This window comes from Haliotis rubra, unplaced genomic scaffold, assembly GCF_003918875.1.
Source record: "Haliotis rubra isolate DU_JTF1 unplaced genomic scaffold, ASM391887v1 Scf427, whole genome shotgun sequence".
NCBI lineage: Eukaryota > Metazoa > Mollusca > Gastropoda > Lepetellida > Haliotidae > Haliotis > Haliotis rubra.
The window spans coordinates 18,895-35,274 of NW_025767110.1; the positions used below are offsets into that span (position 1 = coordinate 18,895).

At 46.7% G+C, this 16,380-nt stretch overlaps 2 protein-coding genes across 2 annotated transcripts in view; both read right to left on the reverse strand.

Moving 5' to 3' along the window:
- Positions 1-1,000: 1,000 nt before the first annotated feature.
- LOC124288840 (bromodomain and WD repeat-containing protein 3-like) lies at positions 1,001-15,359 on the reverse strand. Its single transcript, XM_046725395.1, has 10 exons — positions 15,294-15,359; positions 9,148-9,381; positions 8,354-8,478; positions 7,694-7,776; positions 7,060-7,171; positions 6,515-6,576; positions 5,349-5,387; positions 4,672-4,945; positions 2,517-2,569; positions 1,001-1,134 (listed from the first exon to the last, which is right to left on the reverse strand). The coding sequence occupies exons 2-10, from the start codon at positions 9,364-9,366 to the stop codon at positions 1,001-1,003; spliced, it is 1,101 nt and encodes a 366-aa protein (XP_046581351.1). The 5' UTR covers positions 9,367-9,381; positions 15,294-15,359.
- Positions 15,358-16,380, reverse strand: part of LOC124288841 (bromodomain and WD repeat-containing protein 3-like) — a 71,942-nt gene continuing 70,919 nt past the window's right edge. Inside the window, exon 21 of the mRNA XM_046725396.1 lies at positions 15,358-15,544. Within this exon, the coding sequence (XP_046581352.1) occupies positions 15,358-15,544 (187 nt within the window). The remainder of the gene's footprint in view (positions 15,545-16,380) is intronic.

The window sequence follows — 16,380 nt, forward strand, 5'->3', positions numbered from 1 at the left end:
GGATTGGTGTGGCGCCCGTGCAAGTGAGAATGTCTGGCGAAGAGGTAATTCGAATCCGGCGTGCGGGGATCGAACACCAACCTGACTGCTGTCAATTCCAGCACATTGATGTGCAGGTTGTGACTTCGTCTCAAGAGGCTGCAGGTCACCCAGAACATCACCCCTAACCGGTAGGGATGTATCTGGCTGGACTGAGAGCGGCGGTGTCTCCAGGGGTGGGGACCCTCGGAGGCAGCCTGGCGTCTGTCCATCTGACTGCGTGAGGTTGACAATTCCGCCCAGTTTAAGTAACTGATCGTGAGGTCCCCAGACTCAACAGTTATCTGAAACCCGCGATGAGTCAGTCGCCTATGTACGAGGGTGACAACACCGGCACTCGCGATCTGGCTATCTGAGCTGTAATAAACCTCAATTTGGTGAACACCCTTGGCACCGTAATGTAGCCTAAGGAGAGCACCGCGAAACTGGTAGCACGTCCGTCAAACAAGAAACCGAAGGTAAATCTTGAAATCAGGGTGCAATGGAACAAGGAGGTACGCGACCTCGAGGTCGATTGGCGTCGCCAATCCCTGTCTCGGCAGATGAGATCACCGGCGGTGTCTCCATCTTGAAGGACAGTACCTCTATAAACTTGTTCAGCTCTCAGATGAGAATGGGTCTGAACATTCCGTTAAGTAATGGCAACTATGAAATAAGTGGAGTCAAACCCCACATATTCCTGACCATTGGAAACCACCACACTGGTTGCCTAGCCCAGCAAAGACTGGATCTGGGCGCGAGTATTGTTGCCGTCTCGGGAAGCCGACACAGGAGTGTGTCGCTCCGCCCGGTGTTCGCGGCAGAATATAGTAACCCCAGCAGTCGGCAACTTAACGTTTGCGATGCCTGGGCACCTGAGGAAGTAGCGAAGCTCAACAGACTTCCGTATTCCTCGAAACTGTCCCGGCGATATGCCCATAACCGCCCTCATCATTTGACTGGCACAGCTACAATGCAGTCCCTAGCCAGATGAGAGTTGCCCCGTCAGATGCAGCCCAGAGTCGCCCGGCGAAAACAAAAATTCCACGGGCTCTCCCCTTTCCACCAGCTCCCTCAGCGGCTGAGAGATCGCCGAGTGGAGCATACAGCGTTGAGCTGTGAAGGGAAAGAAAGGCAGACTTAAGGGAGAGTGTGAGGCCTTGTCCCGGATGCCGTGCTGGAAGCAGGCTTCCCTCGGAGGCGAACTCCAGCGGTTCGGGTAGTCGACATGGACAACACCTGAGGCAACACAGCCGCGATTCTATCTCGCACTTGCCCTCAGGGACGAACCTACTTAGTGGTAAGTTCAAAGTAGCGAAATGAGCGAGCTCAAATCGACTTGTCCACTGTCTGCGAGCCTGAACCCGATTCGAGGCACATGTGAGAAGCCTGACAATCAAGGTTTCACAAGCACTCAGACAGACCTCGGGCGGCGGTGACAGTCACACCCGGCACACTTCGATGGCATCTAGGTCAATCGTCGATAGACATCAGGCGAGACCTGAACTACGGCGCCGAGACCTGAACTACCGAGTCGGGAATCTGCGCCCTACCAGTGCGAAGCCTGGGTCGGCTACCCACGGGTTCAGAGAATCCGCAGAGCGAAGCTCAGCTGTTCTGGACCGAACCCGATCCAGAGACACGAGGAGTAGCCTGATAAATCAGGTTTCCCCAAGTACTCTCCAAAAGCGCACTGGCGTATAGTCAAACATAGCCTATAGCTATATAAATACCCATACATACACATGTATGTATCGTAAGTGCTCGGGTCGGCGGTTCGAGTTCGAACCCCGATCCCCAACACATGGGAGTGGCCTGACAATGCAGGGCTCCCCTGGTGTACAGGCACGGGTAGACCTCGGCGCGTCGAGGTGATCGGCAGCTCGTCACACTCAACGGCCTCTTGGCCAGGGCATCGATAGACATCAGGCGAGACCTGAGCTAACAGCGCCGGGGATCTGCTCCGCATCGGGGCGAAACCCAGGTCGGTGCTAGTCCGATCTGCAGTCCCGAGACACAAGGGAGTAGCCTGGCAATGCAGGTTGCCCCTGGTGGACACAGGTAGACCTAGGAGCGCCGAGGTGATCGGCAGCTCAGTGGAACCCAGACCGGGGCGCCGAGAGGAACCTGCCGATATACAGGTTTCCCGGGCAACCCCGACTGACCACGTGGCGCCGAGGTGTCCCCGAGCTGGTCGGCGCCTAGGCGACCGCCAGTCAGGGCACCAGGGCAAAACCTGCAGGGCGAAACCTGCATCGCCGGCGCCAGGCGCCCGTGACGAACCTGAGCCCGAACCTAGGTCGCCACAAGGTGCCGAAGGCGCCGAGGTGTCCCCGAGCTGGTCTGCGCCTAGGCGACCGCCAGTCAGGGCACCAGGCGAAGACAGATGCGTCCGATCCACCCCCGACGACAGGCGTGCTGAGCTCCTTGCGGAACCCAGACAGCACCGTGTCAATCGGGGCGGGAATTTCACCACAGACGACACCTGGTGAACTTACCTTCGAGATCAACACTTTGCGAGCCAAGCTCCTTACGGAGCCCGGACATCGCGCTATCAATTATCGAATTGACATTATGTTGAAGAATATGTTGCTGCAATAGTGAAGTCATATTTAAGTCAGCAACATTGTTTGCGGGGGAAACGATAAAGGGATTTCCTTAGAAACCTTTTATCAAATATTATCCCCCGCCTGAAGCAGATTAGTGAAAAACATAAAATCTGCGTGTCGGAAAGAATGCGCGTGAGGCGCAGAAACCCAGACAAAAACCACAACCTCGTCCTATGAGCCACGTTGCGTGTAAACGTATGAAATATGTATCATAATACAACATAATGTAACAGGAATATTGACGCAAGGGCGTTTATTATGAGCATCCTTGATCGTCGTGAGCGTCCTCGGCTAAACACCGGAGGCACACTTTATAACCATCCTGTGGCGGTAGTGTGCATGGCACAACGCACAGGGCTTAAACTGCAACAAACAGAACCACGCCAGTGTTACTAGCAGGAACTGTGAAGCAGCAAACACATAAACACAAGTAATAGCAAGAATAATCCGCACGGGCGATATATAAATGCTACAAGCTACAGCCATTTAAATACTAAACATACAATGCAAAGCAGAAAAAGGCTAGCCACCCCTCGCGTGTACTAGTGATAGAGTAAAGTTGAGTGATACGAAACGAACACTATCAAAATTACTCAACGACTTACCACAAATTCGCTGAAAAGAAAGAGAATTTAGGCAAGCCTACCATATAATATGCAAACATAATATATGAACTCCCTACTACAAGCTACCAATAACATATAGCAAGGAAACCGCGATCGCGCGGTCCGCCATTTTGCCTGCCACATGGCTGGAAAACAGAGAACCCACGGCAAAGTTACAACAAAAGATGAATGAAAATATCCACATATGACGTCCATCTAACGCCCGTGCGTAGAGAAAGGAACCATACATACAGATTGAGACTCTTTTACACTCATCGTATCGGTAGGAGAGCAAACTCCAAACAAACACCACGCACGTCTATTCAACAGAACGACAGCATGAAAAGTGAGGTACGAGGTAGACGGCGAGAGTTACCTGCTCTTGGCTGTGTTGGTCCGGTGGGGCCCTGTAGGGGTGGTCTCACAAGACAAAACAAGTTTTTTGTTTTGTAAATATTTTATTAAAAATATAGTTACAACTGTCGTAGGATTTAAAATGGACATTTTAATGCTTATATGTACCCCAAGGAGGACTTCTTCTGAAAAAGAATCTTAAACTGCCAGTACTGAAGTGACTATGTGACTCACCTGTAGCAATTATACTACCTCTACTGGAATCTCTATGTAACTCACCTGTAGAACCTGTTTTCCAGTCTGATCTTGACTCACCGGTAGCAGTAATACTGATTGGACTCGCATTGACTCACCTGTAGCTATAATCCTGCCTGGACTCCCAATGACTCACCTGTAGCAGTAGTACTACCTGGACTCCCAATGACTCACCTGTACCTGTAATACTACCTGGACTCCCAACGAATCACCTGTAGCAGTAATCCTACCTGGACTCCCAACAACTCACCTGTAGCAATAATCCTACCTGGACTCCCAACGACTCACCTGTAGCAGTAATCCTACATGGGCTCCCAACAACTCACCTGTAGCAATAATCCTACCTGGACTCCCAACAACTCACCTGTAGCAGTAATCCTACCTGGACTCCCAACAACTCACCTGTAGCAGTAATCCTACATGGGCTCCCAATGACTCACCTGTAGCAGTAATCCTACCTGGACACCCAACGACTCACCTGTAGCAGTAATCCCACACCTGGACTCCCAATGACTCACCTGTAGCAGTAATCCTACCTGGACTCCCAACGACTCACCTTTAGCAGTAATCCTACATGGACTCCCAATGACTCACCTGTAGCAGTAATCCTACATGGACTCCCAACGACTCACCTTTAGCAGTAATCCTACCTGGACCCCAAACGACTCACCTGTATCAGTAATACTACATGGACTCCTAATAACTCACCTGTAGCAGTAATCCCACACATGGACTCCCAACGACTCACCTGTAGCAGTAATCCTGTCTGGATTCCCAATGACTCACTTTAGCAGTAATCCTGCCTGAACTGGACTCTCTATGTAACTCACCTATAGAACCTGTTCTCCAGTCTGGCCTTGATGGTGCTCAGGTCTACAGGGTATTCAATTACATGGGCATACAGTGGAAAGGCATTCAGGTCAACTGGTGCATTGAAGGGCTCAGCCATTGAATGCTGCATCACCTCCTCCAGCCCATGAACGATCCTGTCACACTCCTCATCCCGGCCACATGAAGGCCACTCATTGGCCCCGGGGTTATACAGCAGCTTCTTCAACTCCTCCTTCTCAACCATCACTCCCCCACCAACGTCTCCTGGTACACCTACAACACACAAGTGTATGGACTTGTATTTTACAGACCATTATAACTTACCCTCAAATGTTCACTATAATATAATTTTTAAATTATGCAATTTTTCAAGATAAAATCCTTAGCTTTGGCCAGAGACATGGTGGAAATGCTCTGTGCTGTGTCCCAGAAGAACAGTAAAAACAAACAGGGCTGAAACTAATTTTGCACTGTGAGACAAATAGGGCAGTTCACTCAAACACCGTACTTCACCCAATCACCCCCCAAAACTGAGCATGTGCACCAGCTCCCTGTGAGCCAATGACTCTCTTTATTTAGTAAAATCCAAATAGTTAAAAAGTTAGTGCTGAATGGGGAGGGTTGGGATGGTACTTTAGCGTATGAGTCAGGATACGTATAAAATAATAATACCTACTTTTTCTTATCCTGAGGCATACTGTGTTCTTTACTCCGTCTGTAGATGTAAATAATGAAGAGTTTGTGGATTTGTAAGACTTACATGGAATGTGATTATCACTCCGACAGATAGGGTGTGGGTTCTGGTCTGATACTCTAGTCTACATACAACACAGTTTTACATGAAAAGATATAGATTCGGACTTAACTGGACATGAACTTAATTCAACGCCAATTTGAAAAATCATTGGTAGATAAAATACATAAAGGGCGCTAATCCAAGCCTAAATTTATTCAAAAACTTTATAATTCTGATAGGATGGATTAAACACACAGGGACAATTTCCCCAACCATCTCGTTGGGAGACAATAAGGAGTCACAAGGGGAGCCGGAGCCAGAGCCGGAGCCAAGCACAGTGAAGGGGGTCAGATTGGGTGAGTTGGTTTTACTGTTCTTGGGGAACATAACACAGAGAGTTTCCACCACGTCTCGAGCTAAAGTGAGTGAGTAAGTTATGTTTTACGACACTTCTAGCAATGTTCCAGCAATATCATGGCGGGGGACACCAGAAATGGGCTTCAAACATTGTATCCATGTGGGGAATAGAAACTGGGCCCTCGGAGTGACGAGCAAACGCTTTAACCACTAGGCTACCCCACGCCCCTCGAGCTAAAAGAGGTGAGGTGAGGTGAAATTGGGCTTAACGTCGTGCTTGAGAATATTTCGCTCATATGACGACGTGCATGCGTATGTGTATCTGCGGCCGCTTGCACTAGCCCAGACTTAAGCTGGTTTTATAGTGCTAGCCCACTGAGATACCATGCCACAGTGAAGCATGAATACCCCACTCAGACACATTATACTGACTCCGAGCCAACCAGTCCTTGTTGTACCCATGAATGCCGAGCGCAAGGCAGGGACCAACATGTACCATATTTTAACGTCTTTTGGTATGACGCGGTCGGGGATCGAACCTGCGACCTTCCGCTCTCCGGGCGGACGCTATAACCACTACGCCACGGAGGCGGCCTCGAGCTAAAGGAGAGAGAGAGAGAGAGAGAGAGAGAGAGAGACATAGTATGAGTCAGGGTAAGTATTTACAAGGATACCATAGCAAGGCCTTGAAACACACATTGATATCAATGATGTGTCTGGTACGAATTGATGTACTTGTTGTTACTTACTTTCCTCATCAATCAGCTCCAGATCCCACGGACTCAGCTTCTCATGTTCTCCATTGTCCCAGCTAGAAGGATGGAACATTGTACTTTATTACTCTGTAACCATGTGCATGAGTCTAAATCGTCCTATAAACTGTTATAATTTTAGTTTCACATGTCAGCTTCCAAAACTGATACGGTTATAATTTTAAGACGATGGTAGAGTCTAAACATGAGTTGACACAATGGCTATCTATGTCATACACTCAGCACAACTAACTGTATGTGAATGATGTGTTCTATTTTCAAGCTCCATACATTGAGGCAATTCCTTCTTTCTCAATAGACAATGGACTAGCATCCCAATATGCTTAGAGTGGGTCTCGCAATGTCCTGTTCTGTTTCTGTGGACAAATATGGCTGAAAATCTTTATAGTTCACTCAAAGACTGTATTTCTAAACCTACTTCACCAAGTGAAAATATGCCTTTACAGTCAATTATCTTAAGAATGAAATCATATGACAAAGGGATTACTACCCTTGTGTATGCTGTATAATACTGTACTTACTGGACGTTGAAGCACTGGTACATGCTGTCTGTGAACTCTGCCTGGAAGGGTTCCTGGGATTGGATTGTGCCCATCCACCAGTGGTCATCTATCATAGCACGGAACCGGTCATCTACACACAACTTTAGACATTGAAACTATGCACTACATGATAAACAAGCAATAACCATTGCAGCAAGTTGTGTAACCAGATGAATATGATGCTGTAACAAATTTTCACAACGTATTAAAGGTTTCCTAAAAATTGTGTGGACATTTTGCTGAACAGATATTAAAGGGAAATTGACCCAATTAAGATATGATTCCATATATAACTGGCCTGTTTCATGGAGCTGACATACAGCACCATGGTCCCACGTCATCTGCTGTGATGAGCGAGTTTAGTTTTACGCCTCACTCAGCAACATTCCAACTATATGGTGGCAATCTGTAAATAATCAAGTCTGGACCAGACAATCCAGTGATCAACATCATGAGCATCGTTCTATCCAATCGGGATACGATGACATGTGTCAACCAAGTCGGAGAGTCTGATCACCCGATCCCGTTAGTCGCCTTTTACAACAAGCATGGGTTGCTCAAGACCAATTCTGACCCGGATCTTCATGGGTAGCATGCTGTGATGAAGACTTACTGGGTTTCCATTTCCTCTGCATGGCAATGTTGTAGGTCTGTTTGAGCACCAGGAAGTCAATGACATCAGGCATGTCGTGGTACCTGCAGGATGGTTTGTACAATCAATGTTGAAGGCTCAATACCAACAAATCATCCCATTTAGGCAATGTTGGCACATGTTCACCATCAAAAGTAAAACATCCTCATTGTTACACTACAGTATTCATCCCATGCTTGTTGACTCATTCAATGCGAGTCGACTGAAGTTGTAACTGAGTAATCAAGATGTGTTACAAGACTGTTGTTTCATACTCTGACTGACTGCTGTTTTACGCCGCTTTTAGCAATATTCCAGCTACATCACGGCGGGGGACACCAGAAATGGGCTTCACACAATGTACCCATGTGGGGATTCGAACCCGGGCCTTCGGCGTGACAAGCCAACGCTTTAACCACTAGGTTACCCCACCGCCCTGTTTCATACTCAGTGCTATTAAGGACCAGATCATTAGACTGTAGATGGGGAGTAGTAGCTACCCCACCACCCCAAGACATTGTGAAGCAAGTTCTTTGTCTCCTGCACTGACCTAGCAGAAAAGAGAGTGAATGAAGTATAATCTAACATCATGCCACTAGTGTTGACAGAATAGGACTGGACAATAACATCAGCTGCACTCACTTGATGGAGAACGTTCCTCCTGTCAGCTTCCCGGTCTCATGGTCAATGAACGCAAGCTTGAGGCAGCAGAGTCTCGGAGGGCGGATTTCATACTTGATGCCAACAATCTTCACCAGCTCTTGTTCCTGAGGAGATCATCAGGTCTTAATGTCTCCGAACAAGACTTCTGATACTTGGTAAAGGCGTGTTTTGACTCACAGACTGATTTTGTTGGGTGTATTCACAAAGAGACTAGTTTTTAAAACAGCTTCACTCGATATTACTGGAATCTGTATCAAATTCAATTCGCAATCAGCTATGCAAATACATTCTATACACGACTGTACCACTATCAGGTGAATGTGGAGTCACATGATTAGTGATCCACATGTCAACATGGACACTGTACAAACCATGTTACTATAATGTACAAATGGTCCAGGTAGTTTTAGCATCCTGGTTTGGACAGAAGCAATATGCAAGTATAATTCTGCTATAATATACCCTTTACAGAGAGCAGTTGTTTGAGTGAGTGAGTGAGTTGTTGAGCGAGTGAGTGAGTTTAGTTTTACGCCGCACTCAGTAATATTCCAGCTATATGGTGGCGGTCTGTAAATAATCGAGTCTGGACCAGACAATCCAGTGATCAACAACATGAGCATCGATCAACCAAGTCAGCGAGCCTGACCACCTGATCCCGTTAGTCGCCTCTTACGACAAGCATAGTCGCCTTTTGTGCCAAGCATGAGTTGCTGATGACCTACTCGGATCTTCACGGGTCAGTTGTTTGAGATGTTGTCTAGAGCTGGACATACCCTGAGTTTTGGATTCTTGTGCCAGGGCTGGTTGTTGTTGGGATTCACTTCATACACTTTGTGCTTGACCACTGCATTCAGGTAGAGCTCATGGCCTTGGCGGAAGTACATCACCTCATCTCCCATCTGAGGGACAAATGGTGCCTTACGTGGAATGGTATCAGTAAGCCATTCTGGTGGTCGGAATGCTTCAGAGAGTTCTGTAACACCTGGTGGCATCTTGGGTTGTTGGTGCTGGGGACAGATCAAGCAGTCATATGCAGGGTCTGTCAATGTGTTTTATTCTCAACTACTATATTTTATTGTGTTTACAGCATGCTGATACATACATGAAAATGAAGCACAATTATTACACAACAGCAACCCTTGAAATACTGCTGTCGTTGGTGTCCAAGATTCTGACCCTACATTCACAGAAAGACCGCTATACAGACATAAATGTGCCGATGATCCACAGATAACTTAATGATGGCTAATTAGCCCATGTTTGAAGTAACGAGGCCTAATCTTCTCACTGTGACAAGAATGTAATTTTCTGACTAAAATTGATATTTTATACTTATCCTGACTCATGCTAAATGCTTGTCTCCTTCTCCTTGCGAATGATAGTGGAACACTTGAAATCCCTTGAAGTTCCCTTCTAAAAAGCGGATGTGCAATCATCACTCACCCTCGAGTTGCCTCCCATGCCTCATTGGCGCCCTTTTGGTCACATGACCAGCCATGTTTTGTCACTCTCTCCGTATGTATGCCCGACACCCGGATTTACAGGGAAATGCAGAGTGTCATGAGAGGGGGGGAGGTTGGAGGGCTAACCTCATAAGTCAGGATAAGTATAAAATATCAATTTTAGTCAGAAAATTACATATTTTTCCTTATCCTGACTCATGCTAAATGCTTGCAGAATCCGTTGGAATCAGTGGTGGGTCAGGCCACTTCTGGATTCACTGGCTGCTGATTTACGTCCTGTATTACCCCCCATGGGAACTTATGACGGCACTGCTGATGATTCTGTTCTTTCAACTTCCTCTGATGAGTCTCGGGGGAACCACAACTTGTCAGATTTCTTCCGAAACTTCTCCTGACATTTTCGTGTGGATTTTAGATATACATATGTTCCATTCGTTATCTATTGCAACTCCATCTCTTGATGCGCGCATCAAGTGGAGATGCGACCCTTCTTCACGTACGAGTATGTCCTATACAAGTACAGGGTCCATCACTCATGCTAGTCTGTGCTAGACGTGTGCATGGACTTTAACCATTTGCTCTCCAGTGCCTTGGTTTTCACAGGTCACGTGATGAAAAGGGTGAGATTTTTCTCAGCGCCTTTGTGGAACCGTTAGTTGTTGTGCTACACCAAGTGGCCCAAACTGGTGAATGCCTGAGACGTCTTCGGTGGCAATGTCTCTGAGGTAGTGGTTGGCACCGTATGATCTCCAAAAGCAGCCCTCCATTATCGTTGTAATCGTGCAGTTTCCATGCAGAGCAAGTGTAGAAGCCAGGGCTCTGATTTCGTGGGGATTGGAGGCTCGTGGAGGCTCAAGTCCTGCTGCTATGTAGGCGGCTTAGTATAACGGCTCTCATCTATATCGATATCGTTGTCCGTGAGACTTTCGTGGGCATCTCAGTGGATAAGGGGAAGAATAGGAGCTTGAATTTTCGTCTCCTTGTTTTTGTCCTTTGTAGGTAGACTTTCAATGCTCTGACAGGGCATAAGGATAATTCCTGTGTATCCTGTGGCCCAAGGACTGTAGATAGTGCAGGGATGTGGAACTGTCTGTCAGGCTGGCCGGGCAGTTGGTTCTTGGCAATAAAGTCCCATCTCAGTCCTAGATGTACGATGTCACGATGTCTTGCTTCAAATCGTGTTCGTTCAAAGTCCAGAGCATGTATTTCTGACATCCGTGCTGCTGTTGCTATGGTGATCAGGAACAGCGTTTTCTGTGTCAGTAGTTCAAAGGATGTCCGTTCTAGAGGCTCGTAGGCGTCACTGGTGAGATGTTATAGAACTATGTTGAGATCCCAGGCAGGAGCCTTGAATTTCTTTTGTTGGTCTTCCAATTTGAATGAGCGTAGAAGTGCCAGTATCTCTGGTACTTTGGTCAGCTTGACACCCGTCTTCATGGTGATAACTGTGCTAAGAGCAGCCAGGTACATTGAGAGTGTTGAACCTTTTAAGTGTCTCGTCTGTCGCAAATGACACAGGTATTCCGCCACTTGAGGATGGGTTGCCTTTACCGCTGTAAAGCCTTTCCTTGTTGCATACTGTTAAAATCTCTGCAACTTGTGGATCTGCGTAGAGCTAGTGTCACTGCTTTTGCTGCTCAGGCGGAGAACCCTCTAGTCCTCAGGCAAACTTTGATACGTTCCACATGTGTAGTTGGAACAATGCCAGATTCCCGTGAGCTTGCTTGGTGTGTGGATGGACGTCGCAGGTTCAACCACTCTGGTAGTTTCAGGGTTGGACTTCCGAGTTCTTGTATGAGGACGGGAAACCATACCCTCGCTGGTCAATAGGGCACGACCCAAATCAGTTGCAACGTTGTCGTCTGCTTGATTTTCTGTATTACTTGTTGTAATAGTGCTGGAGGTGGAAACACGTGAGCGTTTAGTCCTTCCCATGAGATACTTAAAGCATCTGTTGCCCATGCCTCAGGATCCGGAATCGGTGAGACGAATGTTGGTAGTTGTTCGTTGAACTTTGTTGCAAACAGGTCTATCAGCGGAGATCCTACTGTCTGTATGATGAACTGGAACACTTCTGGATGTAACATCCATTCCGTCAGGGATGGTTGTAGTGGACGAGATAGGGCGTCTGCTATGACATTCTTTGCTCCTGGAATGTGACATGCCTTCATGTAGATGTTCAAATTAAAATTAAACGATGCCGAACAGGAGAAAGCTGAGTTTTAGCAGACTTGTCGACCTTGTTGATCCTTGTTTGTTGATGTAGAACGCTACTGTGGAGTTGTCCGTGTGGACCGTGAGCCTTGCATTCCTTAGTATGCTGGAACAGTGTTGTAAAGCGTTGATCACTGCTTTCATCTCCAACAATGTGCAGAATTTGATCCTGACTTCGACCACTTTCCTGCTGCCGCCGTTGTGAGGTGAGCACCCCATCCTTGTAGTGATGCATCCACGTAGAGCTGAGTGTTGGAAACCAGCTCTGACAAAAAGGTTCCTCCGCAAACATTCAATTCTGAGTCCACCATAGGAGTTATGGTTTCAGGCTGTCCTGTAGTATCAGTGGATCCAAACTGTCGAGATGAAGTTCACAAATATTGTAGTGGTGAGCTCTCTAATCTCCCTCTGCGAGTCATGTCTTGAGCTGAGGTGAGTAGACCAAGCATGCTTTGCCAAGCACGTAGTGTCAACGGAGAGAGCATTGCTTGAGATACCATGTTGTATCTTGACCCAACGAGCCTCTGGGACGACCGTGTGATTATGTGGTGTGATGAGCCATATTCCCAGGAACTGAAGATCCTGTTTTGGTTCCAACTCCGATTAGGAGATTACTAGCCATCTACTGCAATCATGTCCTATGTAGTAGGTACGTGGATCTACAATAGATTCTGGAATCATGGCTTGAAGCTTTTCTCATCAATCTTCCGGTAATATGTAATGAAGATGTTGTCACCAGAATCCGAACAATGTGCAGCGAGGATGCATAATACGTCGTCTGTAGATCAGCAAAATCTATGATGTACTGGGACTGCCATCGATGTGAGGTCTATTTATAGTGCGACCGGCTGCATCGAGCAGAAACCGCTGCAAGTCCCCAGATAACCAATATTAAATCTGCTGACAGGGGAAGTCCTCTATGACCTGTGAAGATAGTGGAACCACGCGGTAACCTGCTAACTGGACTGTAAATGGAGCCTTCCCCACATTGAAAGAGTTGTTTACAACTGTAGACGACTTCCTGGCACGTGACTATGACCGAGTACTGCGAAGGGCGTTGTCTCTCATGGACCAATCAGATTACAGATGTGACGTCACCGGTGTTGCAGGTAAATGATCCTCGTAGAATCTTGTGCAGTCGTTGATTTCTTCGTCAACACTCGGCCTTGTCCGTAACTCTCTGTTCGGCTTGTGCCGGTGTTACACGAGTGAACACGTGTCTAGATGACTGAGTGGAAGCGCACGAAAACTTCGCCGCATAGTACCGATGTAAGCAGACTGTTCCCTGTCTGTTGTGACTGTATTCTTCAACTTTATAATCTTTACTGCAGTCGTCATCTCATACAGATGTTCTGTAAAGTTTACCGTAACCGATGTCTGCGGCTGAGGAACTGCGACAATGCTGTTAACTGTCCCCTTGATATCTTGTAAGCTCATGTGATGAAAATTCATCTTCAGTGTTTCATTCATAGGCTGTTATCTGACATCGTTACTTCAGGTGTGCGTCTCTTCTTTCAGCCACACGTTGATCCAACATAGCCAACATCTAGTTGTAGTGTCCAGTTGTGTTATCTTCTTATCTTCCATCTTGAAGATCTATTACGGGATTCACTGATGATCTTGTAATCTCAAACCCTGATGTTATCATGAAGGGCTCAGTATGATGAAGGGTAAATCTGCTATCGTTGAATGGCGGGACATGCTGACTCTGATTATAATCCTCCCCGTGAGTGCCTGTGCGCAGGTTGAAGAAGGTCTAAGTTGGAAGATCCGTATGTGCGCAGTCTGTAGAAACCTGGAGAACGACTGGATCTACTTCTGTGTTAGAATCCTTCCTGCTGAGACGCTGAAACTGCTTGGAGGCTCCATCGTGGACTGCTAATGCTAAGCTGGCGTTTGTTGAATCCTCCAGGCTTCTAACTGCTGATACTTCTGACGGTTAAGATCTTCGCGATCGTAACCGTTCGTGCAGGCCTTCATCCGAGAGAGATTGCATAGCTAATATTCCTTTTCGCAGGGCGACTGTCAACAGAGGGGTCTGCTATGCTGAGCTGACGTTAGTACAGTTCTCCAGACTTCTAACTTCAGACGGTGAAGTTGGACATTTCTCTATCTGAAGATCATAATGACGTGAGTCTCTGTATGTAGATCTGTATGTAGAGCTGCATGCAGGTGAACGGTCCCGGTGTGACCGTGTATTCCTCCTGGAGTCTTGAGATATCTCTCTAAGCCTTCATGAAGACTGATTGATGTAATGTCCCCCTCTGTAAGATGTGGAGTGCCGGCGTGCAGGTTCCGGATGTGAGTCTAAGTCCGACGGTGATGACGATCCATATCTGCGGCGTCTGTAGGCGTCTGGAGAGTGCTTCAATCTGCTTCTGTGTGGAGAATCTTACAGGCTCCTTCAGGGACGTCTAAGGCTGAGCTGATGTTGGTAGCATTGTCCAGACTTCTAGCTCCAGACGTTGAAGATCGTCAGGTGTGTGGGCCTTCGCGCAGGCTTTCCTCTTCATCCAGGTGCGTTGGAGAGGCTGCTGAACCTTCGCGCAGCCTTGTAGTCGTAGTAGTGGTCTCCGTAGCTGATTCCTCCTGCGCGAAGTGACGTTCCATCATCGACATCATCTGGTCTGTAAACTGTTGCATAAACAGCCCCCGGGTTGAAGTTCTGCGATGTCTGAAGAGACTGCTGCAGAGTTGATGATGCTTCTAACAACGACGAGGCGTCTTCTAAAGCACGCTGCACTTGTGAAGAGTTGACGCTGCTGCTATCTCTGGTACCCGATGTCTGCATTGATTGAAGGTCTTCTGTCCTGTGCCGTATAGGGACCCAGGTGCTCTCACAACCGTCCTCAAGGGCGAAAAAGGAGAGATGACAAAACATGGCTGGTCATGTGACCAAAAGAGCGCCAATGAGGCAAGGGAGGCAACTCGTGGGTGAGTGATGATTGTACGTCTGCTTTTTAGAAGGGAACTTCAAGGGATTTCATTCGCAAGGAGAAGGAGACAAGCATTTAGCATGAGTCAGGATAAGGAAAAATAATGTAATATGTAAAGCATATGTTCCAGTATTGTGCATTGTAAAAGATATAATCAACATTTTTCAGGTACAGTCCAACATTGTGCTGTTTTACTAAACAAGGTATTAGACAGATAACACACAATTCTCCCACCATACAATCATCATTGGTTCCCACGGGAACTTGTGATGCTGAAGACCACAAGTATCTCTCAAAGGAATTCACCTTGACAACTTTCTTCTTCTTTTTCTTTGGTGGAGGTTTTGTTTTCTTTGGCTTCCTCTCCACATTACTGCCCGCTGTCCTGGTCATTGTCTTTATCATTGTCATCATCATCGTCATCTTCATCATCATCATCTGGATCATCTTCTGTGGATGTGAAGCGTTTCCGTTTTCTCTGCCGCTGTGACGTACGCTTTGGAGGTTGCAGATTACTGCCTGTATCCCCCATCCAATCGGAATACTCATCAGAGTCACTGTAAGCAACCAACATCATTGTTAATGTTCCTTTAATCACATAGATACGCTCAATGCACATCTACCATATTGGTGCTGCACTGAATACTTCCATAAAAATGACACAAGTGTATCAGAGATTCCATATTGTTTCACTTCACATAAACATTTAAATAACACAGGTGACACCAAGATGTCATTTTCCCGGTTAGAACAAGGGGAGATAACTCTTCTAACCTCCACTGACACACATCTGTACAATGAATGTCAGCATGACTGTAATAAACCTATTAAAACATATTTCCATCTGACTTGCAAACCAAAGTGAAATATTACTACTACCTTTCATGCATGAAGTCAGATCCTGAGCTGTTACCTTCTTCATCCTGAAACAAAGTATCAATCCTTTATCCATCACTTAAAACAATATTCCATCCTTTGGCAAGATAACAGCCATTATGCAAAAGATTCGATAAAAATGATGGAGAGAGACAAGTTCAAGGGGGCAGTGTCCTAATCTCCCTCTTCCTCTTCCATTAATGCTCACCAATCTTCTGGCTGTTTCTCATTCTCCGGCGTTGTCACCTGTACAGCTGCGTTTGTCGCAGAGTAAACATGTATCTCATTAACACAAGATCTGGCTGTTTCCAAGTCACTCACAAGTTCAAATGCTGATGCTTAGGTATTGGCATCAAGATGGAGTAGCTTCAATTATGAGCCTTGTTTGGAAGATTGTACAGCTTTGGATCCTTTTTCCTCTCATGACAAATTTCTTAAACTCTTCATCAGCAGAGTCTCTCTACTCCATCGGGTCTAAAGAAACATGTAATGTCAAAGTTTAACTTGCCTCAACACC

What these genes read in the sequence shown, in the direction of transcription:
- LOC124288840 (XM_046725395.1), bottom strand. Translation starts at nt 9,366, where the DNA reads ATGCCACCAGGTGTTACAGAACTCTCTGAAGCATTCCGACCACCAGAA. An exon ending in GGAGGAACGTTCTCCATCAA is followed by an intron (nt 7,777 to 8,353) that starts GTGAGTGCAGCT and finishes ACCATCCTGCAG; the next exon opens with GTACCACGACATGCCTGATG. An exon ending in GCAGAGGAAATGGAAACCCA is followed by an intron (nt 7,172 to 7,693) that starts GTAAGTCTTCAT and finishes AGTTGTGTGTAG; the next exon opens with ATGACCGGTTCCGTGCTATG.